Consider the following 17,894-nt stretch of genomic DNA (forward strand, 5'->3'; position numbering starts at 1 on the left):
AATACAAGCTCCTGGATTTTTTTAAATTAGATAAACATTGCTAGAATTTATCATCCAAAGTGCTACAGTTCCTTCCCTGAGGCTTCAAACTCAGGTGTTAATGTTGTAGTAAACATTTGGAACTTGTCCAGAAATATAGCCTCTCTCCCATATATAACGATATTTATGTAGAAAAGTCAGCTGGGAAGGACACTTTTAAATAAAGTTCCTTTTTCTAAAAATATAACTGCAGTGGTATTTGTCAGTGCACAGTAAACATATAACCAGATTCTAGAGTAGCAATGAGGATAGGAGGTTGGTGGTGCCCTGAGATTATGGTTTTTATCTCCAAGATGAGAATTAGATAATGGGCTAGGTTTTAAAGATATCAAATACATCAGGGGCCAGAAGTTCAGAAAAATTGGGCTGGGAAGACTGAATTCAAAGAAAGCAGAGATTTATGAACATCAAGAGCAAATACTTTCATTTGTTGCCTGGGGCATTGGACAGGTACCACCCTACTTGTCCCCTGGCATCTCTACCCCAAGAGCCAATTCTGGTGACAGCCATGCATGACATTAGAATGACCTCCTAACTAAACCTGGACTTGGCTGAGGCTGTGAATCCCCGGTGGAGTAGAAAGGGCATAGTCTTAAGTTTGACAGACCTGATCATAATTTCAGCTCTGGCACTTACTAGCAGCTCAGTTCCCTCATCCATAACATGGGGCTGGTAACCGACCTACCTAGCAGGACCGTTGTGAGAATGGAGGGATGTCAGCTAACGCCTACGAAGTGCCTGTTGCAGGGAATGTGCTCAGTAAATGGTAGTGGTTGTAATAATGATATCTATAGTGATAACAATGGCAACAATTATGATGACAACAACAGAATCAACACCCATAACTTTGGGTGGTGGGGTGTGGAAGCATCATTTTTATTCTATAAAACTATTACTTTGCTTCCAGAAACAGGAAGAGTAGCCCCAGCTGGTTCTTGTCTAACCTCCAGGCTGTTATTTTATGGATCTCTGTGCCCAGACACGTGATCTTAGTTGAACGAGTCATGTCTAATTTCCCCCAAAAGCAGAGCCTGAGGAAAGGACTTTGGTGCAGGTAGTTCATATAGAAGGCGAAGGAAGCGGGAGTGAAAGGACTGGGGTAGAATGACAAGGGAGAAGGGAGAAGGAAGAATCAACCAAAGAGTGTATTTCGAAGTCACTGGCATCAGTACACCTCTGAAAAGTGTACAGGATGCCTTCCAGCATTGTCCATGAGCACCCACCCCTCCACAGCCTGGGGATTGTCTCCAGGAGCACTAACTTCCCTGCACTCCAGGCACTTGGTTGCTGGCCAAGTCTTTTCAGAGCTTCAGAGAAGGCCTTGAGGCAGTAAATGGAAAGAAGCACAGTACACTGGAGGTGGACACTCACTGACAGGATGACTGTGTTCTCACACTTGCCACTGCTTCTCTGTCAGCCTCCAGAAAATAGAACATGAACCCTAACGATAAGCTTGTGTCAGGGCTCTGCTGCTTGTTTCTGGGAACTTCTGTCTGTACACCTGACTCATTCTGCTGCTATTTTCCTGCCACTTGCTCCACCCACCCAATGGACTTCTACACCCCCACCCCCTCAGTGCTGACTGCCACTGGAACCACAACTAAGCTAACCATACTACTTACAAAACTCAGCTATCCTGTAAGACCTTGCCTTACCCTAATAGACAGATCCTGTGAATGCTCCAGGTTGCTCCCAATCTCTATCTTCCCTGGAGAAATGGGATATCAATATTAAAAGTAACCATTTATTTGGGGTGCCTGGGTGGCTCAGTGGTTGAACATCCAACTTCAGCTCAGGTCATGATCACACAGCTCATGAATTTGAACTCCATGTTAGACTCTGTGCTGACAGATCAGAGCCTGGAGCCTCCTTCGGATTCTGTCTCTGACTCTCTCTGCCCCTCTCCCACTCATATTCTCTCTCTCTCTCTCTCTTTCTTTCTCTCTGTCTCTCAAAAATAAAATGAATAAACATTAAAAAATTTAAGAATAAGTAACCGTTTATTGAATGTTATGTACCAAGAACTGTACTATTTTTATATGGATTTCCTTCTATGATACCTGTAACAACCCTAGAATGTAGGCACTATTGTTATTTCCACTTTTCCACAGAAAAGGAAACTGAGTCTTAAAAAATTTGGAAGCTTGTTCAAGGTCACACACTAGTAAATGGTGGAAACAGGAGTCTAATGATGACCTTGAACCAGTAGGATATTCATATTTGAAATAAGGATAAACTGATCCATATAACTGCATGGATGAATGTCAAAACTATGCTAAGTTAAAGAAGCCAAACTCAAAGGGCTACATACTATATGAGTTCATTTATACTATATTCTAAAAAATGCAAAACTGTAGAGACCAGAAACAGATCATAAGTTGCCAAGGGCTGGGGATGGAGGAATGCAGTTGAGTACAAAGGGACACGTGATGATTTTTGTAGGTAGTAGAAATATTTTGTATTGTGATTGGTTACATGATTGCATGCCTTTGTCAAAACTCGCTAAACAATACATTAAAAATGATAATTTTTATTGAATTTAAAAAATATTTTCTTTTCTTTTTTTTTAATGTTTATTTATTTTTGGGTGACAGAAAGAGAGAGCATGAGCAGGGGAAGGGCGGAGAGAGAGAGAGAGAGATAGACAGACAGACAGACAGAATTCAAAGCAGTCTCAGTGTCATCACAGAACCCAGCGGGGGGCTCGAACCCTCGAGCTGCGAGATCATGACCTGAGCCAAAGTCGGACACTTAACTAACTGAGCCACCTGGGTGTCCCTAAAATATACTTTATTTTCTAAAGAGAAATAAAGCAGACAGTAATTTTCTTCTTTCTGGGTGGGGGAGAGGCAGAGAGAGAGGGAGAGAGAGAGAATTCCACACAGCCTCCTCGCTGTCCGCACAGAGCCCAGTATGGGTCTCAAACTCACAAACTGTGAGATCATGACCTGAGCTGAAATCAAGAGCTGACATTTAACTGACTGATCCACCCAGGCCCCCAACAGTAATTTTCTTCTGATTGCCCCAGCAATTGCCCAACTGTGGGAATAGAAGGGAGCAAAAATCAAGGTTTCAGAGGCTTGGTGGAATAAATGAGCTAAGGTGAGAGCTCAGCATCAGGTTGCAAAGATCTGAGGAAAGAGTTCAAGGAGAGGAAATGGAAACAGTCAGCTTAACTTTCCCAAAAAGCCTGGAAGTGTGGGAAAGCCAAAAGATAGACTTTGTGGGAAGAGAACAGGGACAGAAAAAAATTTTTTTTCACTCAGAATGAGAAAATTTGAACGTCTTTACTTCAAGGGAGAAGCTCCTCAGTGAAAAAGAGATTAAAGGTGGAGTTTACCCATGTATTTGCCATCTCTAGCACTCTTTATTCCTTTATGTAGATCTGAGTTTACATCTATTTTCATTTCATTTCAACCAGAAGTCCTTCAGTATTTCATATACTGCAGGCATGCTGGTAATATATTAATGTATTCACTCAGCTTTCATTCATCAAAAAAGTGTTTCATTTCACCCTCATTTTTGAAGGATATTTTTGCAGGATATAGAATTCAAGATTGACCGTTTTTTATTTCTTTAAGAACTTTAAAGTTGTCATTTCATTGTCTTCTGGTTTGTCTTGTTTTTGAAGCCAGCAGTCATTCTTATTTTTGTTTTTCTGATTGTAATGTGTCTTATTGGCTCTGGCTGCTTTTAAGACTTTTTTATTTTCTCTAATTATCATTAATTTATTATGATGTGGATAGATATGATTTTCTTTGTTTTTATGATGTTTGCAGTTTATTGAGCTTCTTGGATCCATAGGTTGATATTTTTCATCAAATTTGGGGTAATTTCAGGCATTATTTCTTTACATAATTTTATACCTAATCTCCCTATCCTCTCCTTCTGGGATTCCAATAACCCTTATATTAAACAACTCACTGTTGTTCCAAAGATCACTGAGACTCTAGTTCATTTTTTTTTTAGGTTTTTGTCTCTGTTTCATTTTAAATTGTTTCTATCACCCTGTCTTTAAGTTTATAGACCTTTTTCTTTGCCATACCCGAATACAGATATTATATTTTCCAGGTCTAGAACTTCCACTGGGTTTTTAAAAATAGTTTCTTTCTCTGCTGAGAGTCCTCATCTGTTTACCCATTATGTCCATCTCTTCCTTTAAGTCCTTCAACTTGAGAGTAGGTGTTTTAAGGTCTTTGTGTGGTAATCGTGACATCCCCATCATCTCAAGAACTCTTTCTTTTGGCTGTTTTTTCTCATGATTATAGATCATATTTTCCTGCTTCTGTACTTGTTAGTAATTTTTTATTGTATGATGGAAATTGGTGAGTAACTGAATTTGTTACCTTCTTCTAAAGAGAAAGGAGTTTTGATCTAGCAGATGGTTAATTTACTGGTATATCTACTTGTTTCACTTTTGAGGCTTGTTTTCTAAGCTTTCTTAGGGTGAGTCCCGAGTAGCCCTTACTCTAGTGTGAAAGTATTTTTCTCCTAAGTTGTGGCTTTTCCACAAATATAATGGCCAGAATGGCCAGCAAGGTTCCTCAAATATGGATGGTTGGAAGTCCTACGTCTTCAGCATTGTGTGACTTCTGCACTTTCCATTCAGCTCTTAGCTCCTCAGTAGCTATATTTCCCAGGCTTGTGAAGTTCTGTCCTGCACATATACAGCTTAGTGTTTGGGCAAAGACGTAAAGGGACTCCTATGCATATTTATGAAATTCCTCCTTTGTGACATTCTTACTAGTAAATTCTTACCCATTGACCTTAGCATCCCCAGGTTCCTGTCTTTGCCTCCTCAGCTGAGCCAGACTGTCATGCTCTGCTGTCTTCCACCTTCCTATACCACAGACCAGAAAATGCCCAGAACAAACATAAGGCTCACCTCTTTCCCTTATCTCAAGGGTCACAGTATTTTTGCTGTCTATTTTCTAACACCTGAAAATTGGTGCTTCATATATTTTACCCTATTGTATAGTCACTTATGTTGAGAGGGCTAGCCCAGTGCCATTTATTCCTTCAGAGTCAGAAGCAGAAGTTGTGTTAGCATGTATAAATTTGGAGGTTGTCTATAGATAAAACTATCCTATTGTCTTCTCTACTTCACATTGCCTTCAAGATAAAAACTTTTTATTAAGACATTCATATCCCTTCTGATATGCCTGGCTAACTGGCTTCCTCACTGATCATCCCTTCTTTACAAATACACTCTCTCTCTCTCTCTCTCTCTCTCTCTCTCTCTTCACTTTGACCTACCTTGTGCTTTTACATCTACTCCTGGCTTTCTGGTATGCTATGCTTTTGCACATACTGGCCCTTCTACAAAAATACCCTCCCCTTTCCCTTTAATTGCCTTGTCAATTCCCACTTACCCTTTAGAAGGTAGCTCAGCTGTCATCTCCTCCAGAAAGCTCTCTCTAGTACAGTCTGGGTTAAATATCCCTCATGTGTGCTATTGTGTCACTCTGCTTTGCCTTTATCCAAGCTATATTATGTACACTTCATTGTAATTGCCTGTTGTGACCTGTCTTCCATACCTTCCCACCATCCTCCAGACTGAACATCTTAAGGAGCAGGACTAAGTCTGATTCTGCTCAGAGACTCCACGGCCTAGCACAGATTTTGTCAATCTTTTTCTGTGAAGGACCAGATAGTAAATATTTTATAGTTTGCAGGCCAGACAGTTTCTGTTATAACTACTCAACTCTGCCACCATAGCAGGAAAGCAGCCATGAACAACACATAAATAGTTGTGAAATATAAAACTTCATTGGAAAAAAAAAAAAGGCAGTGGGCTGTGGCTCGCTGGTTTCTAACCTAGCATATAGTATTCCTAGTAAACATTTATTTAGTGAATGAATTAATAGAATAGAATATTATTATTGGAAGCCTCAGAGGAAATGCAAAAGGATACAACAAATTGTGTCAGTGCAAGGGTTTTCCCTAGAATGGAAATGTGACACTTTCCTTAAGACCTTAAGGAAAGAAAAAAGACTAGCTGAGTTAAGAAGGCAGAAAGATAGAAAGTTGAGGAATTTCTGGCCAAATTGACAGATCTCCCCATGCAGGGTTTTTTCCAGGAGGCCATACTGGGATGGGATCCTGAAAAACAGAATAGCTTGGTCAGAGTGAGTTCCTGAAGTAGCCAAGCACAGGAAGAGCCAGAGGGCAAGTACAAGCTGCGTTCTGGGCAGCACCCAGGGGCAAACCCAGAGGAGCCAAGTTCTGTAGCTGAATCCAAGGCATCGAAACCCCAAGCAGATTCTGGAACTGAGCCCAGGGAGAGAATAACAAGGGCAAAAGGGAAGTGAGATCCAAGACAACTTTTATGAATAGGGCTGGCAGGTCCACAGCATTTTTCAATTGGTCACTGGCTACATGATGCCTAGATAAGTCCGTGGTTGGGTTAACCTTGGTCTTCTCAGAGGAGTTAAGTGAGAAGGTTGTCCATTTAGAGATGAAAGGACGAGAAGTGTCTGGAACTTAGGGATTGGAGAAGCTCTGGTTCAGCAGATCCATAAGGACCCATCCAGGGCTAAAACCCAGGGCTAAAAGGATACATTGGGTGAGGCTGAGGTTGGGTAATGGGAGTTTGTAGCAATGTAGACACTGAGGTTGTAGGACATTCTCCAGTGAAGCGCCATGAATGTTATGTCAAGGAATTATATGGATGACTTTCTGCAGGACTGAGATTGGCAAGGGAACGCAGCCACTGACAAAGCAGGCTAGGAAATCTGGGTTGTTACTGAATACCTGTCATGCACAGAACACTTCACAGAATCCGTGTACATATAACATGCCTCCTTCTGCATAAGACAAAAAGCCAGACATGGTTCTTCTTTCATCAGTAATGGTCTTTTAGGCATCATTGTGAATGTAGGCATCACTGGTGATTTAGCACCAGCAATGACAACAGAAAAAGTGTCAGAAGTGAGGTTACTGCACATATATTCAGTATATCTCTTTGGAGGGGCTTTTCACACAAATGCACCTGGTTGGCTATCAGTATCTCACACTCGCATGTCTGATCATTTCCTCCTCCCAGCTTTCCACCGGGACCCAGGTATGTGTAGGCTACTAGAATACTGCTGGAGCCAGAGAGAGGCGTGCTAAAACTAAAGAGCTGTGTAGCCTTATCTGAGAGCCAAAGAGGTTAGCAATAGTCTTCGTTTCTCTGCCCCTGCCCCTGCCCCTTCCCTCAAGACTAAAGCCCTAGAGTTTCACCAAGGACCTCAGCTGTAGCCTTCCTGAGTATTCCTTTAATAAAGCCACAAGTATGTACTTTGTCTCCCTATCGCCAGGCTTCCTGATACCTGGGGTTTCTCCTTCTCTTTCCTCCCTTATTTCCTGGAGGGTGCTGGGGCCCAGTGCTGAACCTCTCTATGTCCCAGCTAAGTGGATGTGCTGACCACCTCATTCTCAGGCCCCAGACTACTGAGTCCCATTTAGATGATTCCCTCCTGGTTTTTCTTTCAGTTTCAGGACCTTGTATCTGTCATTCTGTCATCTCTACCCACCAATTCTAAACCAAGCTGCCTTCCAACCACCTGCTCAGATCTTTTTTTCTTCCCATGCCTTCCAGAAACCTGTCTGAATTTGCCCCATCCTATTCACATTTAATTTGACTGGCTAATATTTATCAAGCCCATTTTATGTTCCAGCCACTAGTCATGACTTTGAAGACTTCAGCCTCAGAACCACACCAGGAGACTGGTCATATCAATATCCAGAGGAAGAAAATGAGGTTGAGAGTGATTACTGACATATCCTATCTAGAACTGAGCTTCAGAACTGAGCCTAGAACACACAGTGGTCTGATTCAAAAACCAGAGCTTTAACTACTTCACCAAACTGCCTCCCAAAGACTGTCCAGTCTCCCCTCTTATTGGCTCATACCTCTGATCCTGTGTTTCTGTTTCCTCTCTGCTGTTCCCAGAGTCAAACCCTACACAACGCATGCAGGAATTGTTGCGTTGTCTCCTCACTCTGGGCCTTCTCCCTTCCCAACACTGGGCACATCCTGGACGTGGTGTGGTGGAGTAGAGAGCGCAGCTCTGGCACCAGACAGATTTGACCTTGAATCCCAGTGTCCTCACTCATCTACTCTTTGATCTTGGGTTAGCTCACTTAACTTCTTTGAGTCTGGGTTTCCACATGTGAAAAATGGGAATTCTTATAGCCTCTTTATCAAGGAACTACTTCTTCTTCTTCTTCTTCTTCTTCTTCTTCTTCTTCTTCTTCTTCTTCTTCTTCTTCTTCTTCTTCTTCTTTCTCCTTCTTCTTCTTTCTCCTTCTTTCTCCTTCTCCTTCTCCTTCTCCTTCTCCTTCTCCTTCTCCTTCTCCTTCTCCTTCTCCTTCTTCATGTTTACTGTGATAATGTAGGTCAATCCTTAGCACAGTGCCTGGCACTTAGTGAAGGGTCAGTACATGCTAAGTATTGGCATTTGATTCTTCCCAGAAAGAAACTTCCGTCATGTTTCCCTCCTTTCACAGTGGGCACTCAGTATCCTTCTTGACCCAGTCCTGACTTTCTCCTTCATCTTATCTCTTTGCCTCCTCTACCTCGAGTCCACCAAATAGTCTCCTCTATTTCCTGACCTCTCGGTGGGATGTAGGGAAAAGAACATGTGCTCTGAGGTCAGGCAGACCTGGGTTTGAACACCAGTTTTGACCCTCACTAGCTTTGTGAGCTTTGGCAAGTTCCTTAACATCTCGAGGTCTCAGTTTTCTTATCTATAAAGTGAGAATGAGGTTGTAGTGAGGATTACACCTACGAAAGCATTACACCTGACACCTCATAGGTGTTTAATCATCATATGTGTGTCATTATCAGAATCCCTGCTCCTCCTGTCCTGCCAATCTTCCCGTGGGAGCCTCCTTCCACTGGACGGTCTCCTTGATATTCCAAATTCTTTTAGATTCCTCTTGCGAATTCCCATAATGCTTTCCATCCATAATAGTACCGAGACCTTTGCTTTGTATGGTTCTTTAAAGTTTTCATAGTTCTTTCCAAAACCAGCCCAATTAATTTGCACAACTCTGGGAGATAGTCCAGCTAGTAATTATTACCCCTATCTTTAAAAGGTAAATTGAGGCTCTGAGAGAGTGAATGACTGATTCATGGTCATGCGTAGAGGCCTGGAGCCCACTTCTTCCGGCTCTTGGTCACCAGTGCCTCTCTTCCTATACCATTCTGCACCTGAGTGACTGCCATTCACCTGAAGTCATCGCCCTTTCTAATGTTGTGGATTGTTTTCCATGGGTACCTGCCTTGTCTCCCCAGGGAGAAGTCTGGTCCCTGCCCCTGGCCTAGTGCCTTGCAGATATCTGTTATATGGTTGATGTCATTCAGTGGATTAGAATTTGATTTAATGTGATATGTTGCAAGACCATTGTAGGAAACTAACAACTAAATTGATCAGAAAGTCGAACTGGTACAATGACATTTTATTCAAGTGTAAGGAACCACAAAGACAGATCCCACTCTTGCGACACCTGCCTCTCTGCACTCATGCCTTTAGACTTTGATTCCTTGGATTTGGGGACTTTGGAGTTGCCTGCTCCATCCTCTCTGCTCTGCGATCTTGTTTCTATAATATCCCTGACCATGCTGGATTGTGAGTAATCTGCTGAACCATCTGTTTCCCCACCCCCAGGCTGTGAGTCCCTCCAGGGCAAGCACCTTATCCAATTCCTGTCAGTGTCCAGGACCTGCCACTGTGCTTGGCACATAGTAAATGGAAGTTGAATGAATAAATCAGAAAGACCCATCTGGGTCCATCCCCTCATCTCCCTATGATTGTGCTCATTCCTATTCTCTTATTCCATAGTACATAGATTTCTTATCGCCTATACTGAATAAAAGGCAGGTTTCTTGTTTTACTCATTTTGTAGCCTCCCTAACAACCAGGAAAGGAGGAAACTATAATTATTGAGTGTCTATTGTGTGCCAGTAGTGATTTCATATATTATCTCATCTTTTAAAAATTGAATTTAATTCTTATAATAGGTCAGTAAGATAGGCATTATCATCTTTGAATTACAGAGGAAGGAGCCGAGACTCAGGGAAATAAAGTAATTGGAATTTGACCAAGTTTACATAGCTAGAAAGTGGCAATGCTAGCATTTGAGTCCTTGTAAGACCAATGTCTCTCTTTTTCGTTGCTGCTTGGTGTTTGTTTTTTAACAGTATGCAGGTTAGCTGAGTGTGTTAGCCCAATAGGTGTCAGGAACTCTGCAGAGCTGAAACTTGAATTTAATCATATTGAATCAAATCTGTGCAAGCCTGCTCCCAAATGCTTCGAGCACATATACTGCCACCTTCCCCTTTGACTGTTTGCGTGAAATGCTTTTGAAAACATGGGCTAAGCATTCTCAATGCATCAGACACAGTGCTAGGCGCTAGGGACAGCACTGAGGACAGGTCTCCTCAGGGAGGTTATAGTCTGGTGGGGAAACAGACATGTAACAGTGATCATAAATGTTATCTGTGCTATGGGGAGACGGGAGACAAGACTTAGGTCAGCCTGGGGGCTCCTGGGGGATTCTGGGTAAATTATGAAGGAGGGATGAGAGTTGGCCAAGCCAAGCAGGAGGAGAGCATAGAGGTAACAGCATGAGCTAAGCCCCTAATTACAGGCAGGGTAGGTCTGGGAAAAGGGGGCATTTTGGTAGAACAAGGCAGAAGAAGCAAGAGACGCTGAAGCTGGTCTCCCTGTGTTCACAGCGTGAACCAAAGGTCACATGTGGCTCCCAGCCCTTGGCCTTACATAAGTAGTGCTCTTGACTTAGATGACAACCAGGAGAGTCTCCTCACCCAGGAAGTGAGTTACACAAAAAGCTGGCAGCATATCCATCTGTCTTCTCTAGGGAAATGATGGATGAACACAGTGTTTGCATTTCCCTGATGTGTAGGAAATAATGAGCAGGCGATTGGGCAGGCTTACACAGTGACATCATGTGCCTGGGGCAGGGCATGGCAGCCCTCAGCAGGCTGGGAGGGTGGCTTTGTGCCCGTGTTCTTGATGGGCGCCTGGAGCAGAGGGCTCTGGGGTAGCAGGGAGCTCATGTAAACCGGATCGGGCCCTGTTCAGAATGGTTTTCTTATGTGGTAGAGTAAAGCAGAGAGTTCTGTCACCCCGGGCCACAGGGGAGTGAGCTGCAATTGTTACTTGTGTCTACCCAGTTCGAGTTTTCCTCCTCACTATGCCTGAAAATGTCCTTTAACTCAGGACTTTATTAACCAACCAAAGAATGGCTGAGAACTGACCTGGCCTTATGATGGACTATATGTTCATTAACCAGCATATACACATATATATATACATCAATACTCATCACAGCAGAAACAAACCCAGTGAAGTGCTGATGTTGACTCTCCATTCCTCTCCCTCCTCCCCCTGGCACTTGGAAGACCCCTCAGTCAGTTTTGCCTTGGTCCTGTCCAGATCTTGTTCTGTTCTCCCCCCACATCACCCACTGGTTCCCTCCTGCACCTCCCTCCTCGTTCATCCACGTCACCCTGATGTCATCCTCCTCACCACGTCACCCTTCCCTCCTGTAGGCACCCTCCCCCGTGATCCTCACCAGACCGCTGTGGACCAGTCCCTTCCACATACCCAGACCACCTCTCCCCATCCTCTCCCGTGGCTAGTCTGCCTACCCCTCATCCTGGAAGGCACAGAAAAGCCAGCTCAAAGCCAACCATGCTTATTTCCAAGAGCTTCCCAAGCCCACACTCATTCCCTCTACCCTTTGCTCCTTGCTCTCCCCCCACAGCCCCACACTCCCCTTTTGCTCCCTCTAATGCATTCTTCACACGGCTGCCTAGATGACTTATCTAAAATTCAACTGCGAGTACGCCATTCCCCTGCTCAGGACCCTTCAGTGGTTTCAGACCCTTTCAAATGGCATCCAAATTCCTGAGGCATGTGAGGCAGAGCCATCCATGAGCAGGCTCCTTTCTACCTCCCTGGCATCATTTCCTACCTCTCCCCTGACAGTTGGTGACACAGCAATGCTAAATTACTTATGGCTCCCCAAACACACAGTGTTATTTAATGGTTCTGAGTCTGCCAGAAATAGCCTCTCCTCTCTATTCCGTCTTACAAATCTGATCAGCCTTTAAAAGTCTTGCTGAAACCCTTCCCTGAAACCCAGAATGATTTCTGTCTATTGTTGTCCTGTCTGCATATTCCCAAGACCACCTTGTTTACAGCAATGGTTTTATTCATCCCTGAATAGCACAGGGCCTAACACAGAGTGGGGGCTTAGCCAGTGCTGGTTGAATAATTGTCCAATTACACTTTCTTTGCAACATTTAAGGGACTCGTGCATTAGCCACAGCCACACTGATACCTGCATTCTGATTGGCTTTCCCAGGTCGGGCCAATCACTGGTCTGCAATCATTGGTGGATCCCACTCCAAGAATTACGTGCTATGGGAGTACGGAGGATATGCGAGCGAAGGTGTCAAACAAGTTGCAGAATTGGGATCACCTGTGAAAATGGAGGAAGAAATTCGGCAACAGGTAAGAAAAACAATCACAGAATGACCCAAAACCAGGAGTGCAGTCAAAACATCCCTTAGATTTCTTTCCTGGGGGCTTGAAATTCACAGTACAATGTGCTGGAAAATCAGTGCCATAGGAAGCAAAATCTATTTGCTGAGTTTGGGGGTTTATGTCAATGTGAGGACAGAGACACACATGTCTATCCTGTTGTCTCAGATTTTCCCCGACTGTATTTGCATTTTATTCAGTTTGTACTAAAATCCGCTGCTGTGGCCACGTTTTGGGATGCGGCCTCCTGAGAGTCAATGCAGTTGGTTATGGTTTTCTTGCTATGATCCTTGAGAGGGTCGCAGGAGTGACTCTGAAGTTGTCCACACCAGAATCACTATTCCAAAAATACACTGCATATCAGCCCATGCTTTTTGCGACTATGCCTCGAGGTGTTTAACAAGTTAGTTGGTCATTAGTTGTAATAATTAGGGACTGAGGATCTTTTCTGTATCATGTACTGTGTGCCATGGGACCAGGAACTGTACCATTATCTAGCCACCCGCCCCCCCCATCCCATTGAGAGTTAAGGGAGAAATAGCCCATCGTTCTTTTTGATTTGCTTGGCTGACAGTGCTACCGTCCCTCATTAAAAGCACTAGAAAGAGGCCGAAGAAGCATCTGGCAAGAAGAGCTGCCATTTTTCCACGGCCATTCACAGGCTGTACTGTGGAGAGGTGATGGGCCAGCTTCGCCTGGTACCACGAACTCACAGAAGCCCTTCAGGCCTGAGAGGGCCCACTGGGCAGATATGGCTCACTGCTCACAAGTGCTCAGGAGGGAGTAAGAAAGGAGCAAGCGTGCTTGGAATGTGGTCATTTCAGAGCACAGGTCACTGCAAGGCTGTCCCACATCTCCTAAGACTGCAGGAGGCCCTGGGGACCTGTCTCAGGACGTGTGTGTGCCCACAGGCCTGAGCAGCACAGGAGGGCAAGCTAAGCTGAGGCCCCTGGTGCCTCCCTGTGAAGTCTCCCGTCGGGACTCCAGGCTGCCCACAAACTTTAAACTGAATGCAGCACAGGTCACCCTGACTCCTCCTATAATCTCCTGAAGAATCCTTTTGGACCAGAATCCAAAAATTCCCAGGAATTAGCTTATGTTTTTTATTAATTTGATTTAAAGCCTTTTCTACACTCTTGGGAAAAAATGTCTAACCAGATGTTTCAAGATTGCATGTTATTCATCACAAGTGTATCTAACCAACTAGCTAGTATTTCCCAGACTCTGGCCGGCATGCTCGTAACTCGCCTTGCTCATGCACATACACCTGTGAGGCCATGGAAGACACCACCTTTTTTTTTTCTAACTTTATTTATTTTTGGGAGTGCAAGTGGGGGAGGGGCAGAGAGAGAAAAAGAGAGAGAGAATCTCAAGCAGGCTCCACACTGTCAGTGCAGAGCCCAGTGCAGGGCTCAAACCCGCAATCCGTGAGATCATGACCTGAGCTGAAGCCAGCTGCGTGACCGACTGAGCCACCCAGGCACCCTGGAAGGCATCGTCTTGGTCCTAATCTGTCCAGCCTGTCATGGGGGAGGATCCTTTGTGATCCTGAGGGTCCACGTTCCTGGTTCTCAAGCACAGGATTCTGGTACACTGGCTTGGCAAGTTCCGTTGTGTGGTATGATAAAACAACACACACACACACACACACACACACATTACAAATAATAGTTGAAACACTGAAGTTTGAAAATAAATTAGGTCAAGGTCAAGGGCATCTTCTTAATAATGCCAGTCTCATTCGGTGTCCTTCTCAAGAGATTCCTGGAGAGAAGAGAAGCATGTATGAATCATGAGAAACTGGGACCAGTTGTGCCAGCAAGCATTATTTATCATGTGTCATAGCAGCAAAAAGGTTGGAAGCTGATGGATGGGGCCCCCAGCCTTAGAACATCCCCCTTAGGAAAACATTCTTTGCTTGGTGTGTTCCTAACCAGCACACATGGGATTAGCTATCTAATCCCACAGTCTGCCTATCCCAGCTGGCTAGTATTCCTGACATTAAACCATAATAGGTTTAATTATGAATACTGCACCTGGGAGTTAAAATCCCACTGAACATTATCTCGGGGTCTATCACTGTCTTTCAGGCCCCCTGGTGCGGGTGTCTACTTTTAGCACTCATGTCTAGTCTGAGAAGACAGTAGTATTATCCCTGTTTTACCAATAAGGAGACTGAGCCCCAGTCAACAGCCAGAGAATACTGGAAGTTAAACCCAAATCTGTCTTGCTCCAAAGCTTGTACACAGTACCAAATATATAATTTGCAAGGCCTAGTGCAAAGTGGGGCCCCTTGTTCAAGACTTAAGAATTCTAAGATGGTGCTGCTGTAAGAGATGATGTAAGAGAGAGATGTAAGAGAGAGAGCACGCGCACATGTGAGTGGAGAAGAGGCAGAGAGAGAGGGAGAGAGAATCCCAAGCAGGCTCTGCACTGACAGTGCGGGGCTCAATCCCACAAACCATGAGATCATGACCTGAGCCGAGATCGAGAGTCGGACACTCAACTGACTGAGCCACCCAGGCACCCGATGCTGTGAATTTCATAGCGTGGGGCCCTGAGAGTCTGCTGGTCACACACCCTTGAAGGTGGCCCTGCCAGTCCACTTGCCTGCCCGGTACAGCTGCCCCACAAAGAAACCCCTCTCACCAGCCTCTTAAATAATCCCTGTTTCCAGAGCTCCACTAGCAGTGCATCAAGCCCCAGAGCCCCTTGGAAAGTCAGCCAGAGAGAGTGATTTCCGGGCCCCTTTAGTTCCAAACCATTCATAATTCTCAATATTGTTCCCTGCAAACACATAATTTATTATATTTTTCTGTAAGTCAGGTAAGAAACAACATAAAAAAGACCAAGAATATGAATCCTTCCAGAATATAAAAGTGTCCTCTGAATAACTGGGAACTTGTTTGAACACATCTACAAACTAACACAGTGTTCTCAGCCTTTAATGCCTTATATCCTACCAATCACTCTATCAAAGAACCTGAGTCCAACCAGGATGGGGGGGAAAAAAAAGCCCTTTTTTCCCAAGAAAGACATTTATATGCTTACTAGCATTCTCTTATTATAGACTTATCGCTCACCTGTAAGTTTCAAGGGCATTAAAAATCACAGTAGATATTGTTGGAGGTAAAGCTTATGCTAATGGCTTTCAAACACAAATGAACAAAAATAATAACCCCATTAGTAGTGGAAAATTGTAATAATATTGTTGAGTATAAATTTTACTGTTACTCTAACTGCAAAACGTCAAGAAAACTAATGAAAAATCACCATCACGTTATTGGCTATACCACTGATGGCCAGAAAGAGACGAGGAAACGCCCAATGCACACTTCTTAGCGGACAGACAGAGTGTCCTGATGACCAGTGGGGAATGTGGATTAGAAATACTGAGCTCAGGCTAGACCTTCAAGTCACAAAGAGGTAACCCTAGGCAGGTGGAGGCAGTAGAGAATGTTAGATCAACTTGTAGGTGGACCCAGGAACTAAAAGTGAGCGGATATTTGCTCACTGTTAGGAAAACGTTGCACTGAGTCCGTTTCCACTTTATCAAGCACACCCTTATGGCATGTGTCCAAGGCATCTGGTTCTCTGCCAACGATGCCCATTCACCGTGTTAGTCATGCTAGAAACCTGAGCATCATCCTCGATTCTCTCCCCTGCCCCAACTTTTGCCTTCTGTCCTAAGTTCATCCAGTTCACTCCCTCATCACCACTGCTCCACTAAGCCGCCCTCCTCTCCTGCCTGAATTATTGCACTAGCTTCCTGATCTCCCTGCCTCCAGTCTTCTTCCTCTTATCCACACTGCTCTAGGGCCATTTCAAGAAAACACAAATCAGATTATGCCATTGCCTCCGACTAAGATGTCCTAACTGACCCTAAGATAAAGTTCAAACTCCTGATCATAGCTTGAGGACCCTTCCTGATCCAGGCTTGTCTCACCTGTCCATCTTATTTCTTGCTTCCGCTCTAAGCTTTGCCCATCCAGAGCCTCTTTTACGCTCCCCAAAGAGCCATGCCCCTCTAGCATCTGAATCTTCCCTCAGCCTGGAACATCTTCCAGCCCCCCTTCACCCAGTGAACTCCTAATTATCCTTCCAGGCTCACCTTGTTTCTTCCTGGAAGCCTTCCCTAATTCTGTACAAAATGGGTGACCTTGCCAGGTGCTTGCACAGCACCCTGTACCTCCCCTGTCGTCACCCCCATCACATTGACTGTAAGTCCTTGTTTCGTGTCTCTCCCTCACTAAAATGTAAAGTTCAGATCTGTGCTTTTGGTCGTAGTAGCCTCATGTACAAATGATGCAGCTTGTTATCTGCCCACTTGTCATCTAAAACCTGCTCAATACTTCCCCTTTTCTCCCCACGTGGCCTTAAAACCTCCCCCTCTGCCCCTGGGGCCCACATCCCAGTCCATGACCCCAGTAGGCCATCACATACCAGCTCCTGTTCACTCTTCTAGGTTAGACTTTCCTCCCCATTTCTGGCATCCAGGAAATGTTTCCAAATTTTTCTAAGTTTTCAGTTATGTATTTTTAAAAATTTATCCATTACATTTTGTCCAACTTTTTTCCAATGTTTTATTTGTTTTTGAGAGAGAATACACAAGCAGGGGAGGGGAAGAGAGAGAGGGAGACAGAGGATCTGAAGCGGGCTCCATGCTGACAGCAGCAACCAGCCTGATGTGGGGCTTGAACTCACAAACCACAAGATCATAACCTGAGCTGAAGTTGGACGCGCAACCAACTGAGCCACCCAGGTGCTCCATCTAACATTAAAAAAAAAAAATTTTAATGTTTATTTATATTTGAAAGAAAGAGTGCATGAGCAGGGGACGGGCAAAGAGAGAGATGGAGACAGAATCTGAAGCAGGCTCCAGGCTCTGAGCTGTCAGCACAGAGCCTGACACGGGGCTCGAACTCTCAAGCCGTGAGATCACTACCTGAGCCGAAGTCAGACACTCAACCAACTGAGCCACCCAAGTACCCCACCCTGTCTAACATTTTTGCGTTTGAAGCAGAAGGGAGAAAGTTGAGCTCTTGTGTCAGCTGTGTTTTGTGTTTTGTGTTTTGTGTTTGATGTCCACTTAATATCTCCAGTCCCTAACACAGTATCTCACACATAGTAGGTGCTCAACAAATATCTGAATTAACTGACAAGTGAGTCACATATATTTCTTGCAGAAAACCATGAGCTTTGAATTGTCACTCACTCATGGAAAATGCCCTAGAAAAAAACCACTCCCGCTTTTATATATATCTCTAGCTTCAAGGCTTCCCTGACCGTAAGGGG

The 17,894-nt window shown here is 44.3% G+C and overlaps 1 protein-coding gene across 2 annotated transcripts in view; it reads left to right on the plus strand.

Annotated features, from left to right (window-relative positions):
• The window catches only part of SPON1 (spondin 1), a 258,254-nt gene that overhangs the window by 133,944 nt on the left and 106,416 nt on the right, over positions 1 to 17,894 (plus strand). For both annotated transcript variants that reach the window (XR_006193702.1, XM_042905445.1), the window contains exon 6: positions 12,421 to 12,569. Coding sequence is in view for 1 of the 2 variants with exons in the window: in XM_042905445.1 (XP_042761379.1) it covers positions 12,421 to 12,569 (149 nt within the window). In the remaining variant the exon portion in view is untranslated. The remainder of the gene's footprint in view (positions 1 to 12,420; positions 12,570 to 17,894) is intronic.

Source organism: Panthera leo, chromosome D1, assembly GCF_018350215.1.
Source record: "Panthera leo isolate Ple1 chromosome D1, P.leo_Ple1_pat1.1, whole genome shotgun sequence".
NCBI lineage: Eukaryota > Metazoa > Chordata > Mammalia > Carnivora > Felidae > Panthera > Panthera leo.